Source organism: Propithecus coquereli, unplaced genomic scaffold (assembly GCF_000956105.1).
Source record: "Propithecus coquereli isolate 6110/MARCELLA unplaced genomic scaffold, Pcoq_1.0 Scaffold575, whole genome shotgun sequence".
NCBI lineage: Eukaryota > Metazoa > Chordata > Mammalia > Primates > Indriidae > Propithecus > Propithecus coquereli.
In genome coordinates, this window is record NW_012151674.1 from 35336 (window position 1) to 51097 (window position 15762).

The following is a 15762-nucleotide window of genomic DNA, read 5'->3' on the forward strand; positions in this document are numbered from 1 at the left end:
TTCTTGCTTGTTCATTTTTGTAATTTTTGTCTTTCATTTAAGTATTCCATAATTAATCTATATATGATAAGTTCAATATCTCAAGGCTTTGGGGGTTTAAATCTATTGCTTCTTATATCTGTTGACTTTCATTCATGGTGATTTGCTTCCTTGTGTGTTTAACAATCTTTTACTGTTCACTCACCTTTGGTTGGTCTTAATCTCTGAAAATTTTAGGTGCTTTCTTAAGGGAGAATTTGAATTTTTATTTGTTAGGAGCATGGGATCTTACCAACTAGGGGCCCCTTCTAGGATACCAACTTAATTCAAGAGTCTCAGGTTCAGTTCTCCCCACCTTGCCATTGGCCCAAGTATACTCTTCCATTACAATGCTAATATAAATATTTGCCCCTGAGTAATCTCACATTTCATGAGTGCTAAGTTCTGTGGAGTCACTGTACTTTCTAATTTGTTTAGTTTCTGGCCCCTTAAAAATTTCCCCCAGCTTCCCTCTTCCTCTCGGTCCCATACTGAACTTGAGTTGGAAGAGGTGAGTCTGGTCTCAAAATAAAGGTAAAACCATTGCTGTGTGTCCCCAGCCCAACTCTGGCTGCTGCCTCCACTGCTGGGGGATAAGGGCCATGATCCAAGGGAATCAGAACAGTTAAGTAAACTGTTTATTGGTTGAGCTTTGAAACTACAGAAGATAATTGAAGAGAATATTTTAAGAAACGGGGCACGCTCACAGATCGTGTGGCAATGAGAGACTCCCAAACAAAATGTTCCAGGACGTTTGGTTTTCTGACTTACTCTTATGCTGAAGAAGTGGATGCAGCAATATGTGTTCCACCACACAAGGTTGATGAGTGTGTAGTGGAACCAAAGAGAGCTGTTTCTAGAGAGGATCTTATAAAGCCTGGTGTTCATCTAACAGTGAAGAAAATCTTTGTTGGTGGCACTAAAGAAGATACAGAAGAACATAATTTGAGAGACTACTTCGAAAAGTAGGGCAAGATTGAAACCACTGAAATTATGAAAGACAGGCAGAGTGGAAAAAAGAGAGGATTTGCTTTTGTAACTTCTGACGACCATGATACAGTTGATAAAATTGTTCAGAAATACCATACTACTAATGGGCATAATTGTGAAGTGAAAAAGTCCCTTCTCAACAAGAGATGTAGTCTGCTGGATTGCAAAGAGGTTGTGGAGGTAGATCTGGCAACTTTATGGGTCTTGGAGGAAACTTTGGAGGTAGTGGAGGTAATTTTGGCCATGGTGGAAACTTCGGTGGAAGAGGACGCTATGGTGATGGAGGTGTTGGCATCCAACAGGTTGGCATCCAGAGGTGGTTATGGAGGAGGCAGTAGTGGCAACTATGATGGTGGTCCTGGTTATGGTAATTGAGGGGGCAATGGGGATGGTGGACCAGGATATGGAAACTAAGGTGGTGGATATGGTGGCAGTGGTGGAGGATATGATGGTTACAGTGAAGAAGGAAATTTTGGAGGTGGTAGCTATGGTGGCGATGGAAACTATAATGATTTTGGAAATTATAGTGGACAATAGCAATCAAATTATGGACCCATGAAAGGGGGAAGTTTTGGTGGAAGCAGCTCAGGCAGTCCCTATGGTAGTGGGTACAGATGTGGTGGTGGAAGTAGTGGATATGGTAGCAGAAGGTTCTAAAAACAGAAAAAAGCAACGGTTCTTAGCACGGCAGTGAGCAAGGAGTTGTCAGGAAAACTGCAAATTATTTTAAGGCAATTGTCCCAAATGCAGTAGAGGAACTGTAAAAGTCTACCACAGAAGGAACAATAATCCATAGTCAGAAAAAGTTACTGCAGTTTAAACAGGAAACCTTTCTCATTCAAGACTGTCATAGGCACAGTTTGCAAAAAGACAGCTACTGATTAATGCAATATGGTGTCAATTAATAGCTATATATTCCTGAGGTCTTTTATATGTTGTAGCTTTTCCTTTCCTTTTACTTTTTATTACATCAGATATATTGCCCTGTAAATGGTGGTAATGGTACCAGGAATACAAAATTAAGAAACATTTAACTCTTCAAAAAAAAATTTCCCCCATCTCTTGAAGGTCAACAATGCAAAACAAATGTAGTTTAAGCAGGACCTAGTTAATTTGAAACAGGAGGACCTCTTAGGCATCTAATCGCAAGTATCTAGTCTTGAGTATTTAGCAGAAAGTCTACATATCAGTCACTTTTCATTTATTGCAGTCTAGCTTTAACCTTTAAACTACAGGTCTGAAACTATTTACGCCAAGTGGATCAATGATTGACAAATTTAATGTGCACTTTTAATTCCTTTTCACATGTCACACCCCCCACCCCAAGTCCTGGATGCTCCCTCTTTCTTGCAACCCTCTTCTTCTTTTGATTGTGTGATACCATTATCTCTTATTTTTCCTCCTACCTCACTGGCTATGCCTTGTTAGCTTTCTTGGCGAGGTCCTTTTAACCTGTCTTCACATACTGATGTCCTCAGAAATCTATCTGCAACTTTCTTCTTCACCTTCTACTCTATACGGTCTCCCAAAATAATCTCGTCCACTGTCATGGCTCAGTAGCCTGAATTACTCCTTGTGTTGTGCGCTTCCAAGCTCTTATACATGCTTCACCCTCTGATTGGACTGTGTCCTTTCATCCTTTTAAAAACCAGATTAACCTTTCTAACAATGAACTTAGGCACATTTTCCTCCAAGATACCTTTGCTGGCAACCCCTAATCTGGGTGAGATGACTCTCGTACATACTTCCAGAGCACCTTGCATCTGCTTCTGTCATCACACTTTGTGCAGTGTATTGTAATAATCTGTTTACTTGTATGTCTTCCTGACATAGTTACGCTGTATCCCCAGTGTCTAGCACATGGCCTGGTCCCTGGTGGGTAAGCAAATGCTTGTCGAATAAATTAAAGAACACCTGAATGAATAAATGAATGAATGGATGAGTGATGATAACGTTAGAGTGGACAAGTTGGGGTTTAGAAAGAGGGTGAAGGATGGTGAAAGGTGAGGAGAAGAGAAAAAGGAAATGACTGGTATGTTTAAGCTGTTCGTTTTGTTCTCCTCGCTTAAATAGAATAAAGTTGTCATTTCATTTCATCAAAACTTTATTGAGCATCCAGTATGTGCTAGGCACTCTGCTGGATGCTCGTAATACAAAGATGAAGATCAAAACAAGACAAAACAAAAACAAAAAAACCACTTCCTTACTTACCACCCCAATTTAAGGCAGATTTGGCTTGAGCCTGGGAAGCCGGCCCCTCAGGGATTCAGCACCAGGGTATGGCACACTCTAACCTCACCCTAACCTTCACCTGTGCGTCTCACGGCTGACCAGCAGGTACCCCTTCTCCAAGTCCTGCATCTTCCACCTGCCTGAGCAACTTTCCTCTACACGCGGGATCTCATTGTGGATGAGGCACCTGGGAAAGTCGGGGGAGCTGCGGTGTCATGCCTTCTCTAGGGAGCCTGGGGAGTGCGTAGGGACAGGGAGCTCAGAGGGGCATGCTGATGGGGCGAGGGCAGAGGAGGCAAACTAGAAATGTTGGTGCCCTTGGGGCTGGGACAAAACTTGCCTAAGTGTGGAGGTGGTAGGTAACAGGGGCCTGGGGAGTGGCTCCATGGGATGGTGGAGTCAGAACTGGAGCTTAGGTGGCCAGGGAGGGGCCAGGGATGCCAGGACCCTTGGACGCACTAGGGGAGAGAAGATGGCACACACAGAGGGCCTCCTTCTCGTTCAGCTTTTGAATTGCCCTCTCACCTCACACAGTAGATTATTGCCTCTCCTGTGAACTGTGCAAGAGGCGGTGGCATGGGCATGGCCTGGCTACACAGTGGCCCAGGCTCTCCTCATTCCGATGTTAGTGTGATTTGGGAGTCTGCCCTTGTCATGCGTCAGGGGATCGGAGCATCTGGGAGCAGAGCGAATGGTGGGAGTGGGGGCAGAGGACAACGGTTGGATCCTGTGCCCCGACAGTCTGGGAAGCAATAAACTTCCTCCTCCCCATACCATTTCTCTGGAGATTAGAACCCTATTCTCTTACAACTGAAGGAAGCTCAACAACCTTCCGGAGGGTAATGATTGTTTGAAAGGCTTGTTTTGTGAGGAAGCCAAGGAGAAGGTATGAGTTCGAGGGCTTAAAAACAATTCCTCCCTTGATCTGGGCCAGAGGAATGAGTAGGAATCTACTTCTCTGTAGGAATGAGCCGATGCCTCTCTTCTGCTCAAGAAGAGAGACAGAAGGAATGCTTGGCACGGCACGCGCTGCGGGAGGCTTTGGGAGGAGGCAGGCGCTTCGGGAGGCAGGAGGCGCGCGGCAGGAGTCCTTTGCCCCTGCTCCGGCCCAGCGGGCAAAGGAGAGTGCTTGTCCTCCCTCACCGACCGGTAGGTACCCAGGTACCGGGTGCCCACGGAAGGTGCTCCAAGGCACTGTCTTTGCAGTGATTCCCCGGGTGCTCAGAACAGTCCCTGCACACCCAGGACCGGCACCTGACCGCTTCGTTTAGTACAGCTGTGCGTTTTGGGAAAGTGGCCTTTCCAATCTGGGCTTGCCAAAACAGTACTCCGGGACTCAGACGTTCTTTCGGAGGGAAAGGCAGCGGGTGGGAAATATAAGAGCTCCCTGGGAAGAGCACAGGGTAGTCACGGGGAGTTAGGTAACTGATGTTAGTTTCCATAAAAGTCCTTTTGGGGATTGGGATGAAAATTTAATAATCTATGTGGTCCTAAGAGGGCACACCCCATACCTGCTGAGAACACAGAAAACCCGTAGCACACGCCAGCGGGTTCACCACCAGATCAACGCTCGGCAGTCCGCGCTGCAACTCCCCCACCCCCATCTGCGCATGCTCACACACGTCCACCCGAGACACCCGCGACCCCGCCGGGGACGTCCCCTCGCCCAGCTCTTGCCGCGCCCCGGGGAGGCTCCCCGGCCCTCCCCCCGGCCGCCGCGGCCACCGAGCGCTGGCGCCTCGCGGGCGTCCCAGGGCGGCTCAGGCGCTGATCTCCACTGGGCCGGTCTCCTCTTGCTCGCGGATCATGTGCACACCCGCAGTCCGCAGTGTGCGCGAGGCGCTGCGCGAGCGGCCGGGCGAGCTCGGGGCCCTAGGCGGCGACGTGTGCGTCCGGCCGGTGGCCGGGGAGCGCGCTGGGGAGCGCGGGTAGCGGCGGGCCGAGCGGATGGGCAGCCCGGGCGAGCGGCCCGGCACGGTGGGCGACACGGAGTAGCCGGGCGGGCCGGGCTCTGTCGCGCTCCGAGGCTCCGGGACGGGGTTCTCCTCGGGCTCTGGGGAGTCCTGCAAGGACAGCGCGGCGGGGATCAGCGGGCAGCCGGCCCGGGTCTGGGAGCGTGCCTGTATTAGAGGGCGCTGGGAGTACCCAGGTGAGGGAGGCCCAGTTCCCTCCGCACTGCCACCTCCTGGAGGTGGTTTTTCTTGCAGTACACCACACTTAGCGTGGTGCCTGACACATGATAGATGCTCAGTAAATGTCGAAATGCGTTAACTTGAGTGCTTCGTCCCTTTATTCTCCTCTTTCCACCTGCCTAAGACAGAGGTAGTTTGGAATAGTGGGGAAATCACCAGAACTGGCGTCCAAAAACCTAGGTTCATCCACTTGTTTAAACCTGGGCAAATCATTTAATCTCCCAGCCTTATTTTTTCTAATCTCGAAAATGGGGGCAACACAAATATTTCACAGGGTTATTCTGAGTCCTATAAAGTGGTAGCAGTTTGGCATGGCTCCCTAGTGCCAGGCACATGGTAGGGGCTCACTGCATACTGGTGGGGTGCCCAGCCCAGAGCTGCTCACCTTGTCCTTCAGGATGTAGAGTGCCATGGGGTTCTTGCGCTCCTGCTCTCCACTTCGTGGGAGGGTGTCTGCTGCACAGGGGAAAGAATGGGATGGCTGGTCCAGGTGCAGACTCTCTCCACCAGCCGGCACCTATGCTCTTTACTACCCACCTGGCCCATCACAACCTCCACCAACATATCTGACTACTCCCAGTCCTACCTTGGCCGCACCTCTCCCTGCTCTGCAGTCTTCGTGCAATTGGTGGAGGAAGGGACCCTGCAGAGCTGGTTTCCTTGTTGCCCAGTTTTGCCTTTTCCCAGCATCCCACCGATATGAGTGGCGATGGGATGGGTGAGTGGGTGGCTGGGAACTCACCTTCTTGTTTGAGGCGATCATCACTCTGATCCATGTATTCCAGGGAGTTTTGCTTCTCCAACTTCCTCTGCTTCCTGCAAATTAATCCAGCCCCCTCCCTCAGCAGGATGTGAGCGGGAGAAGATCCAGGGGGAACACAGGGAGGGATCCGAAGGCCATAAAAGAGGCCTTTTGTGTGGGTGTGGTTGGGAGCAGGAGGTAGTCCCTGAGCTGTGGAATGAGTCACATCTAGGCTGGCACTCTACGTCTGTGACTAGCATCGTGACTGTGGGCAAGTCACAAATCCAAGTCTCGTTATCATTATCTGTAAAACACAGATAGTCATACTTAAAAGGTAGTGTGCTAAGCACATTCACAGTGCCTGGCCCAGAAAAGGTGCTCAGCAAGTGAAACCATTGTTAATTGTGCTGGGGTTGTCGGGTGTTGTGAGCACAGGATGCTGTTCCATACACAATGGAAAAATGGATCTCCTGGGAAGAGGTGCAGAGCCCAGGGAGGAAAGGCATCTAAAGAGACTTAAGAAAAGAACAGAGCTTGGGGGTTAGGACAGATTGAAGGATTAGGGTGCTCAAGGTGTGGAACTTGGAAAGTTACCTAGACTTTTTGGAGGGTTTCCAGCAGGCACAGACTGTCACCAAGGTCACAAGGAGGAAGATGCCTCCTGTAGACAAGATGATGTAAAGAGAGCTTCTTCCTAGGGAGAGAGAGAAGCAGAGAGGTGGGAAAGTCTTCAGAGAGGGGGGCAACAGGTGTGGTGAGCAGGGGTCTCTGTGGTGGCAGGGGGAGAAAAGAAGGCCTGGGCAGCCTGGCTGGCGATGGTGGAGCTTGCACAGAGCCCACTTGCCCACCTGTTGCTGTCCTCCATGGGTAGCTGGCCCATCTGTGCACCCCCTCTAGTGACACTCTCTCTGGGATGGCCTCAATCCCTCATGGGCACCTGCCCCTCAGGGTTTGGAGTGCTAAAGGAGGGAAGGCAGGGAGACTCACTGTACACGGTGATCTTGACGGGTAGGCTGCGGCCCTGGCTAATGGGGTTCTCCACCACACAGCTGTACAGGTCGTCGTCCTCCATGAGCACACGCGTGATGGTGAGCACCTTTTGATCGGAGGACAGGAGCATTCGCGAGTCATTGAGGAGGGGCTTGCCATCCTTCAGCCAGGTGTAGCTGGGCTTGGTGCCATTGTCATGCGAGCAGTTCAGGGTGAAGGCCTCACTGAGCTCCAGGACAGTGGTCGAAGCCACTAACACCTGCGGCCTCGAAATGGGCACTGAGACCCAGGGTGGGGGAGCCGGTGAGTCATCGGCTAAAAACTTTCTCCCTTCCCCTGTTCTCGCCCTACCTTGCAACACACCTTCGACACCACCTTTCAATTCAGTCTGTGGGCTGAGAAGACCCTTCAGGGATCCTCTGTCCAGCCCTTCCCCATCACTTACTCATTCACTCATTCACCGTTTATTGAGTGCCAACTAGGCACAGGGGCTATAATGCCCAACAAGACAGCAGTGGCGTCTGCCCTCATTCTCTTCTTCCCAAATGCCTTTCCAAGACCACTAGGCTTTAATGTCTTAAACTGATCCAGGTTGGATGATATTTTAGTTGGGCTAAGCCAACATCCAACTGTCTTGGTTCAAATCTTGGTTTTATTACTTACTAGCTGTGTGATCTTAGGCACATTACTCAGTCTCTCTGTGCCTCACTTTCCTCATCTTCAAAATGGGAACAGTGACATTAACTATCCCTAGATTATTATAAGCATTAAATGAGTCGACATTTGCAAAGCACTTAAAATAGTTTCTGGCATGTGGTAAGCACTCTATACATGTTAGCTGTGCCTATCCGCCAGCTTCTTTTTTTTGTTTTTGTTTTGTTTGGGGGTTTTTGTTTGTTTTGAGACAGGGTTTCATTCTGTTTCCCGAGCTAGAGTGCAGTAGCATCATCATAGCTCACAGCAACCTCAAACTCCTGGGCTTCAGCAATCCTCCTGCATCAGCCTCCCAGAGTATCTGGGACTACAGGCACGCACCACCACGCCCAGCTAATTTTTCTGTTTTTTAGTAGAGATGGAGTCTCATTTTGTTTCCCAGGCTGGTCTCCAACTCCTGGCCTCAAGGGATCATCCTGCCTCGGCCTCCCAAAGTGCTGGGCATACAGGTGTGAGCCACCGTGCCCGGCCCTATCTGCCAACTTCTGATATCCACTTGGCTTAGTCCCAGCTCCCAAGTGCCTTTTGCATTGGTTTTCCCTGGGCCTAGCTACTGTGCTGGGCAGACCCTGCCCCAGTCCTAGTCACCAGTCCTGCCTCCTTCCCTGCCAGAGCGCTTTACCGTCTACAGTGAGATTGATGGTCTTCTCCCCAGTGAAGGTGTCATCGGTGATGGAGATCTCGACCTCATAGGTGCCCTCATCGGCCAGCTGCAGGTCACTGAGAAGCAGGGAGCCATTTTCAAAGAGCCTGATGCGGTCTCGATAGTCGGGCCGCAGGGTGCCGATGACCTCTGTGCCGATGGACTGCACCACGGTCACTGGCTTGTCCCGCTTCAGCTGCCACTTCACTACAGGCTTATCGCTGCTGGTGCTGCTGTACTGCACAGAGAGCAGGGCCGACTTCCCCACAGTGCCATGGATCAGGCGCACTGGGCTGGTGATGTTCACCCCCTCCAGGGGTTCTGCAAAGAGAGATCCATGGGAAGAGGGCAGCGTCAGGCCCTGGGCTCCTTAGCCCACTTCCACCTTTAAGCCCTCTGATCTCCCAAAGCCTCGCCCCTCTGGACCCTTCACTCCTGCCAGTCCTTGCTTCTTACCTGTGGGTGCCATCTCCTCTCCCACAGCAGTTCTGTGCCCCCTGCTCCTCCGTCCTCCCTCACAGCTATCCCACAGCTCTCAATCCTGCTCCCATCTGGCCCTCTGCCTTTCTGGCACTTTTTCCCACTGCCTTCCTCTTGCAGAAGATTTCGGCTAACCTACACCATTATGTGCTTCATTCATGGAAATATCTATTCAGTATTTCCTAAGCGCCAGGAATTTTCTATGTCCTTGGGATATATTGATGAACAAAGCAGACAAAAAAATCCCTACTCCCTGAAGCTTATAGGGCATTAGATCTCAGGGGGAATTTGTCAGATCTTTTTGGTTGGGGATTGGGAGCGTAGGGACATGGAGAAAGCAAGGGCACATAGATTTGCAAAGAAAGGAGTGTGTCACAAGACAGTGTCAATAAAGGGGAAGCTTAGGGGCCTGAAGTCAACTTGACCACTTCCCAGTCATGCCAAGAGCCTCTCCCATCATCACTCCAGCGGCACGTAGCATCTTACTCGGCCTGCTCGGTGCAGAACAGTCCTGCAACTGGGTAGGTGGTTTGGAGAATTCACAAACTCTAGCCCAGTCTGTATTCCCTCTAGAGAAGAGATTTGGGGTGGGTAGAACAAAGAGTTTGGAATCAGAAGGGCCTTGTAAGACTGGGCTCTACCACTCATTGGCTGTGTGGATTTGGGTAAGTAATCTTGCTCATCTTCTTTCTTCTCATTTATAAAAGAAAGATAATAATAATAACAATAGTAAACGCCTTATCGAGTCCACAGGATTATAAAGTACAATATGCATATCACTTATTGTTGTGTAGTGGGGAGAACACAGGATTGAGCATCAGAGATTTGGGCCCTGTTATTGGTGTATGACCTAGGGAAAGTCACTTACCTCTCTGGAACTCAGATTACCCATAGATAAAATGAGTAGTAGGCTAGATGGCTTTATTGGTTTGTTCCAGTCCTGTAATTCTAGGATTTATCATCATGTCTAATGGATGCCCTATCCAGAGACACATCTCACATTTCAGAGATGTTTTAGGAACTTTGAGGCTTGAACAGATGCTGTTCATTGGTGTCACCTGGCCTTGTACAGCATTTCAGATGGTCTTCTGGAGGGAGGCCACTTGGGAACAGGGCTGAGTTTAGCTCAATGGACACCTACATGCCAGTTCTCAGTCCCTCTGGACCCCAAGCTGCTTCATTTGACTGTCATTGCCTCTGAAGTTCCCTCTTTCTTTCTCACCCTTATTTCCCACTCTGCTACTGCTGCAGTTTAGAGTTTGGGAAGCTGAACTGTATCTTTTCATTCCTTATTCCTTTCCTTGTGCCTAGAGGGCCCAGACCAAACCAAGAGACAGCAAAACTAAAAGGTTGGTTGTAAAAGATCAAAGCAAATTTTATTTAATAAATTTATTCGATCAATTTTTTGGAATAAGTGCCTTTGTTAAGTGGTGAGCTCCTCATCTTTGGAAGTGGTCAAGGAAAGGACAGTTGGCTATTTCTTCACCTCTCTGGGCCTCAGCTTCCTCCTTTGTAAAATGAAGTGGTAGGATCAGATGATCTCTAGGGGCCTTCCCAACTCTGACATCCTCTGATCCATTACCTGCCAGGAATGTTGGAATCATAAAACCTTAAGAGTGAGCAGAAGAGACAACTCTAATGATTAAAGCTACTGTGAGTGAATATCTGAATATCAGATGCTTGTTATTGAAGGAAAGTCTTAATTTGGGGCAGGTAGAATGGACAAAATTAGCTATTTTCAAACATTTTTTATTTAGTGGTATTTTAACACCTGCAAAATCTTATATAAAAATGGAAAGAAATGAAATATGGTTCTGGCTCATCTGCTTTGGTAGAAAAGGTGGTGGGGACCAGAGTCTTGTCCTCCTCAATAACTTGGGGAGCAACTAGGAATCCTCATAGCTCTGTGTATGAGACTAAAATCCATTTGGCCACTTGATCCTTAAGGTTTCTTCAAATTCTTATTTTCTGTGATTATTTAAATAGGAATTCCTGCCTAGCAATTGCTAGGTTTCAGGCTTGGATTGATTTAGAAATGCAAGCTTTCAAATTTCCCTGAATAGGTAAATAGGGTTTTGTATGTGTAACCTGAGGTGGCCCTGAAAAAAATCATTGAGCATCATTAAAGGCCTGAGTGGTGATGATCAAATAGCTAGGAACACTTATCCCCTTTCTCAGGATCCAGTCTGAAGTAGTGGGGTACGCACAGGAGGGTTATATATGCAGACCCATCTTGGAGTTTGCCAAGTCTGTGTAATGACCCCAAGCAGCAAACTTTGAAGGTTCTCATTTCCTTCTTTTGGGAGGCTGGACAGTGACAACCCCACGGACAAATGGAAGGGACTCCCTCTTCCCCTTCTGTCTTTTCTGGCCTCCCTTGAGTTTCCTTGGCTTCCACACTCTCCTATCCCATCTAAGGGCCCAATAGCCCTTTTGTGATGTCTTTCCCCCTGAAGTCTGCTCTTTTTGCTAATTTAAACTTGATTTATTTTGGATGAAAACATTGGAGAAGCTATAGCCCATGGATTGCCCCAGTCCTCACTCCCATCTAGGTGGGTATCCTCCTCATGATCCTGAACATGGGTGTGCCCAGGAGTCAAAGGGATGTATACACATGTGTTCATAAGTAAATGGAGGAGTCTTTCTCAGAAGTTGGCAAAGAGAGCATTTTGCTGAGCAAACACTCTTTTCCAAAAACTCTAGCCAAAATCATAGTCTGTGTTAAGTTCAGAGTTCCACAACTTTCAAGGGACACAGAGAACTGGGACAGGAGCCAAAGAAGGACACAGAAATGAGGAAATGGCTAACAACTAAGGTCCAGAGCGGAAATAAAAGAGCTAGGACTATTCAACCTTGAGAAGCGATTAACTTAATCTTTGTCTCTGAGGCATCATTATGTAGAAAGTTTCTGTTCCCACTGGAAGCTGAACAAAAGGAAACTGAGATCTCAGCAAGATGTACCTATCCACCTAAATAATGCCATACTGGGTTAGCTCAGTGCCCTCCCCACTCAACCCCCGTAGGATTTTGCCCTGCCGTGACGCCAAGGAATGTCAAACTTCAAAGTATAAGAATGTACCTGCAAATAGCCTTGGATTCCCTTAATAGCCTCTTCTCTTAAAGAAATCATCTACTTCTTTTCATGTGCTCCCTTTGCTGGGCAAAAGTTTCCTTTTACCAGTATTTGCCTTTTAAAAGTGTCAATGGGGTGGTACCAAACTTGCATTCTCATATTGGGTCTATATACACCTTGTCCATATTCTCTAACACCAAGGACACAACTATGTCCCTTTTTATCTGAAAAGTTTTTTGTTTTGTTTGGGTCTGTCTTCTGTGATCAGAATTGCATGCAATAATCCAAAGGCAGTACACAGTTTCGTTTTCTAAAAGGAAAAACATTATTTCTGCTTTTGGTTTTTAATATCCTTCCTAATTACTGATGATCTGAGAAAACCATCCCCCTCTCTGTTGTTATGGTATAGGTGCATCACTGACTGTATAAACGTTGGGGCTATTGTGTTATACTCTTATGTTGTTATCCTGTCAGGTCTTTGTCATACTGGACCTCTTTGGTACATTTGTTGGTGTCGATTTACCCCTGAAAACTCCCTTGACTTTCTGGATACTACAGGCAACCCTCCCCGACCCCTGGCTCTGGATCCTGTCCTGATTTTACCTTCAAAATATCTCAACATGCCACATTCCCACTACCTTCATTTTAATTCCATCCCATGTTATTTTTCTCCTGGAAGATTGCAATAGCCCTGCTATAGACTGAATCGTGTCTGCCTCCCCCCAGATTCATATGTTAAAGTCCTAAGCTCCAGTACCTCAGAACATGACCTTATTTGACAACAGGGTCATTTGTAGATCTAATAAGTTAAGAAGGGGGTGAACCTACTCCAGTATGTGTCCTATAGAAAGGGGAAAGCTGGACACAGACATGCGCATGGGGAGCATGCCATGCGGAGACTGGAATTATGCTGTCACAAGCCAAGGAACTACCAGAAATGAGGAGAGAGACCTGAGACAGATCCTTCCCTAGGACCTTCAGAGGAAGCGTGTCCCTGTCCATACCTTGATCTCCAACTTCCGGCTTCCAGAACTGTGAGACAACGCATTTCTGTTGTTTAAGCCAGCGGTCCCCAACCTTTTTGGCACCCGGGACAGGTTTCATGGAAGACAATTTTTCCACAGAAAAATTGGGGGGGTAGGATAGGGATGGCAAGCGATGGGGAGCGGCTGTAAATACGGATGAAGCTTCACTCACTCGCCTGCCGTTCATCTCCTGCTGCGTGGCACAACTCCTAACAGGCCACAGACCAGTACTGCTCCATGGCCCAGGGTTGGGGCTGCCACCAGCTTGTGGTACTTTGTCACAGCAGCCCTAGCAAACTAAAACAAACTTCCTTTCTTATTTCCCTCCGATTTCCCCTCCAATGCCTCACTGCAGCCTGAGCTATCTGAAAGGCACCCCTAACCCTGCCAGTCCCCACATTAAAAAATCATTCTATTCCCCTCCCCCATCCATCATTTACAGATTACATTCCAGGCTCCTGAGTGTGGTTTGCAAGGCTCTTGCCTAACTCAATCATACCTTCCTCTCCAGCGGTGATGAACCGCCCCGCCCTGCCGAAACACTTGATGCCATTTCAAACTGGTAACCTTCACCCGTTTCCCCAACTGGAATGCCCATTCACACTCCTGTTTTCCTCATCCTTTAACGTTCTGTGTGGACATTCCTTCTACCGGGAAACCTCCCCTGACATTCCCCACTCTCGCTCGGGACCACCAGCACCAGCTTCCTGGGTACGTGCAGATGACCTTTCTCTGATTCCTGTGCACTCTCTGCACATCTGACTCACCGTGATTTCTTCGGTTTATTAAAATGGTCTCTGCCCCACAAAGTTCTGAATTCCGTAATTGTGTGTGTGTGTGTGCGTGCACCTAAAGACGCATATTTAAAATAAGAGCAATTCTCCAAGGAGTTGGTAGGGGGTGACACGGGAGGTATCTGTGGCTTGGGGTGGATTATGGATAGGTTGGTATTACTATCCCTCACCAGCCGGCTCAGTATCTCCAAAGCTTCTTTCATCTCCTTTGCTGTTTTACACTCAGAGAAGCCAGAGTGGGGGGTTGGGGAGGTATGAAACCAAGATTTCCCCCCATCCCTCCCTCCAAGCCCCACTATAATCCCTTGGAAAGAATGCTGGACTGGCCCACTCCAACAAGTCATCCCATAAGAAATGGCCCAGTGCCTTCCTTCTAATGTACTGAATGCTGTGGGAGCTGCAAAGTCACGCAGCCTTTTGGGGGTGGGGGGCCGGGGCCAGGCGGGAGGCACATGGAATGAAGAAGTACATTCAACACTAATGCCTGGATTCACTCAGATGCTTCCCACGGCAGCTGAGCAATCTCCCCTCCTCCCGCCCCAAAGGCATTCAGCCCTCAGCTCTCCCCTCCCTCTCCTGTAAAAGCCCCGGGTCCTCTCTCCAGACCCTTTCTTGCCCTTCTGGTCTCCTACCTGTCTGGATCAGAAGAAGGAAGACAAAAGGAGCGAGGTGCAGGGCTCTGGAGGCTCTGGACGGGGCTCCCCTTTCTCTCTTCATTTTGGGTGGCGATCTCCAGCTCTGGTGCAGACAATTAGCATGATTTCTCCACTCTGGGCACGTCCCTTTGTACCACTCGGAGTTTCTCTGCCCGAACACAACCCTGCCAACTTCCCTCTGAATACACAGAGCTCTGTGTATTGCTGGACTTGTTCTTTCCTCTCTCTCAGACCTGGCATTTTCTAGTTTCCAAGCCCTTCATCCCCAGTTTGGAAGGGGGTATCTGCTTAGGAGATAATCTCCAATGCAGGTTCCAACATGGGGGGCACCAGTGGCCCAGCAGTTTGTCACTGGTTTGTGCTGAGCCCCACTACCAGGCGAGATGAGGATCTGGCTCAGTGAGGGCGCTGGGCTGGACACACACTCAACCTACCCTGTCTCCTCCTCACTCTCCCTGTTCCTGAGGAGGAGGGTATGTGCCAGGACAGACTTCCAATAAACTCTCAAAGGGAGGGAGAGGAGATTTTAAAAAGCTGGAAGTGAGAGACTCCAGGCAATTGCTGAAGAAATGGAAAACTCCCATTCCACCCAAAAGAAGGAAGATTGGAAAATGGCTTGAATTCTTTTACATTCACACCTGTCCTCATCCTGCTTGGAATTCTCGTTTCTATCATAGAATCACATAGATGCTGGGGACCTCTTTCCAGAAGGCACTCTGTTTGTTCCCCTACCACCAGCCAGTTTTCTAGAACATGTCAGAGCAAAGATGAAGGTAATGCCCTAACAGCCAGCATTCTGGGGTCCTGTTACCAGCTTGACAGTCTAGCCGTGCCCTCCTGTCTCAAGGCTGCGATGAGGAGAAACACCCTAGCTCTAGTCTGACCCCCACTCATGTGTCCGCACCTTCTCAGAAGGGCTGCCAGCAGAACAAACACTTAGTAACTACTTAGTAACTGTGATCTTGGGATGGGCTCATTACCTCTTTGAGCTTCCGATTTTTCTTCTGTAAAATGAGGCAAACAATAGCTTCCTTGGTGGAATTATTGGGAGGATTGATAAAGACTTACTACAGCAGAATGCCTAGCAAATTCTTTGTTACAAAGTTGACATTTTAAACTTTTTCTAAACTGCCTTTTCTTCTTTCTTTTTTCATTCATGCAAGGATCTTTGTATCTCGGTGAGACCAGAGTTCACAACTCCCCTTTTGGTCAT

The 15762-nt window shown here is 48.5% G+C and overlaps 2 protein-coding genes and 1 pseudogene across 2 annotated transcripts; 2 read left to right on the top strand and 1 right to left on the bottom strand.

Annotated features, from left to right (window-relative positions):
- Nucleotides 1–613: 613 nt before the first annotated feature.
- Nucleotides 614–1665, top strand: LOC105821457 (annotated as a pseudogene).
- A 2012-nt stretch (nucleotides 1666–3677) lies between these two features.
- On the top strand, nucleotides 3678–3869 carry HEPN1 (hepatocellular carcinoma, down-regulated 1). Its single transcript, XM_012658139.1, is given in 1 exon segment — nucleotides 3678–3869. A coding segment is annotated over 1 exon segment (192 nt).
- A 736-nt stretch (nucleotides 3870–4605) lies between these two features.
- On the bottom strand, nucleotides 4606–15000 carry HEPACAM (hepatic and glial cell adhesion molecule). Its single transcript, XM_012658157.1, has 7 exons — nucleotides 14526–15000; nucleotides 8501–8842; nucleotides 7162–7443; nucleotides 6775–6868; nucleotides 6175–6248; nucleotides 5818–5888; nucleotides 4606–5303 (listed from the first exon to the last, which is right to left on the bottom strand). Exons 1-7 carry the CDS (start codon nucleotides 14608–14610, stop codon nucleotides 5001–5003), a joined length of 1251 nt encoding a protein of 416 aa, XP_012513611.1. The 5' UTR covers nucleotides 14611–15000; the 3' UTR covers nucleotides 4606–5000.
- Nucleotides 15001–15762: the final 762 nt, after the last annotated feature.

Bases quoted from the DNA above. Each gene is read 5' to 3' on its own strand.
- HEPACAM (XM_012658157.1), bottom strand. From the start codon at position 14,610: ATGAAGAGAGAAAGGGGAGCCCCGTCCAGAGCCTCCAGAGCCCTGCAC. The intron at 6,249-6,774 runs GTCTAGGTAACT...ATTAATTTGCAG, and splicing joins TGCTGGAAACCCTCCAAAAA to GAAGCAGAGGAAGTTGGAGA. The intron at 5,889-6,174 runs GTGAGTTCCCAG...TCCCCTGTGCAG, and splicing joins TGATCGCCTCAAACAAGAAG to CAGACACCCTCCCACGAAGT.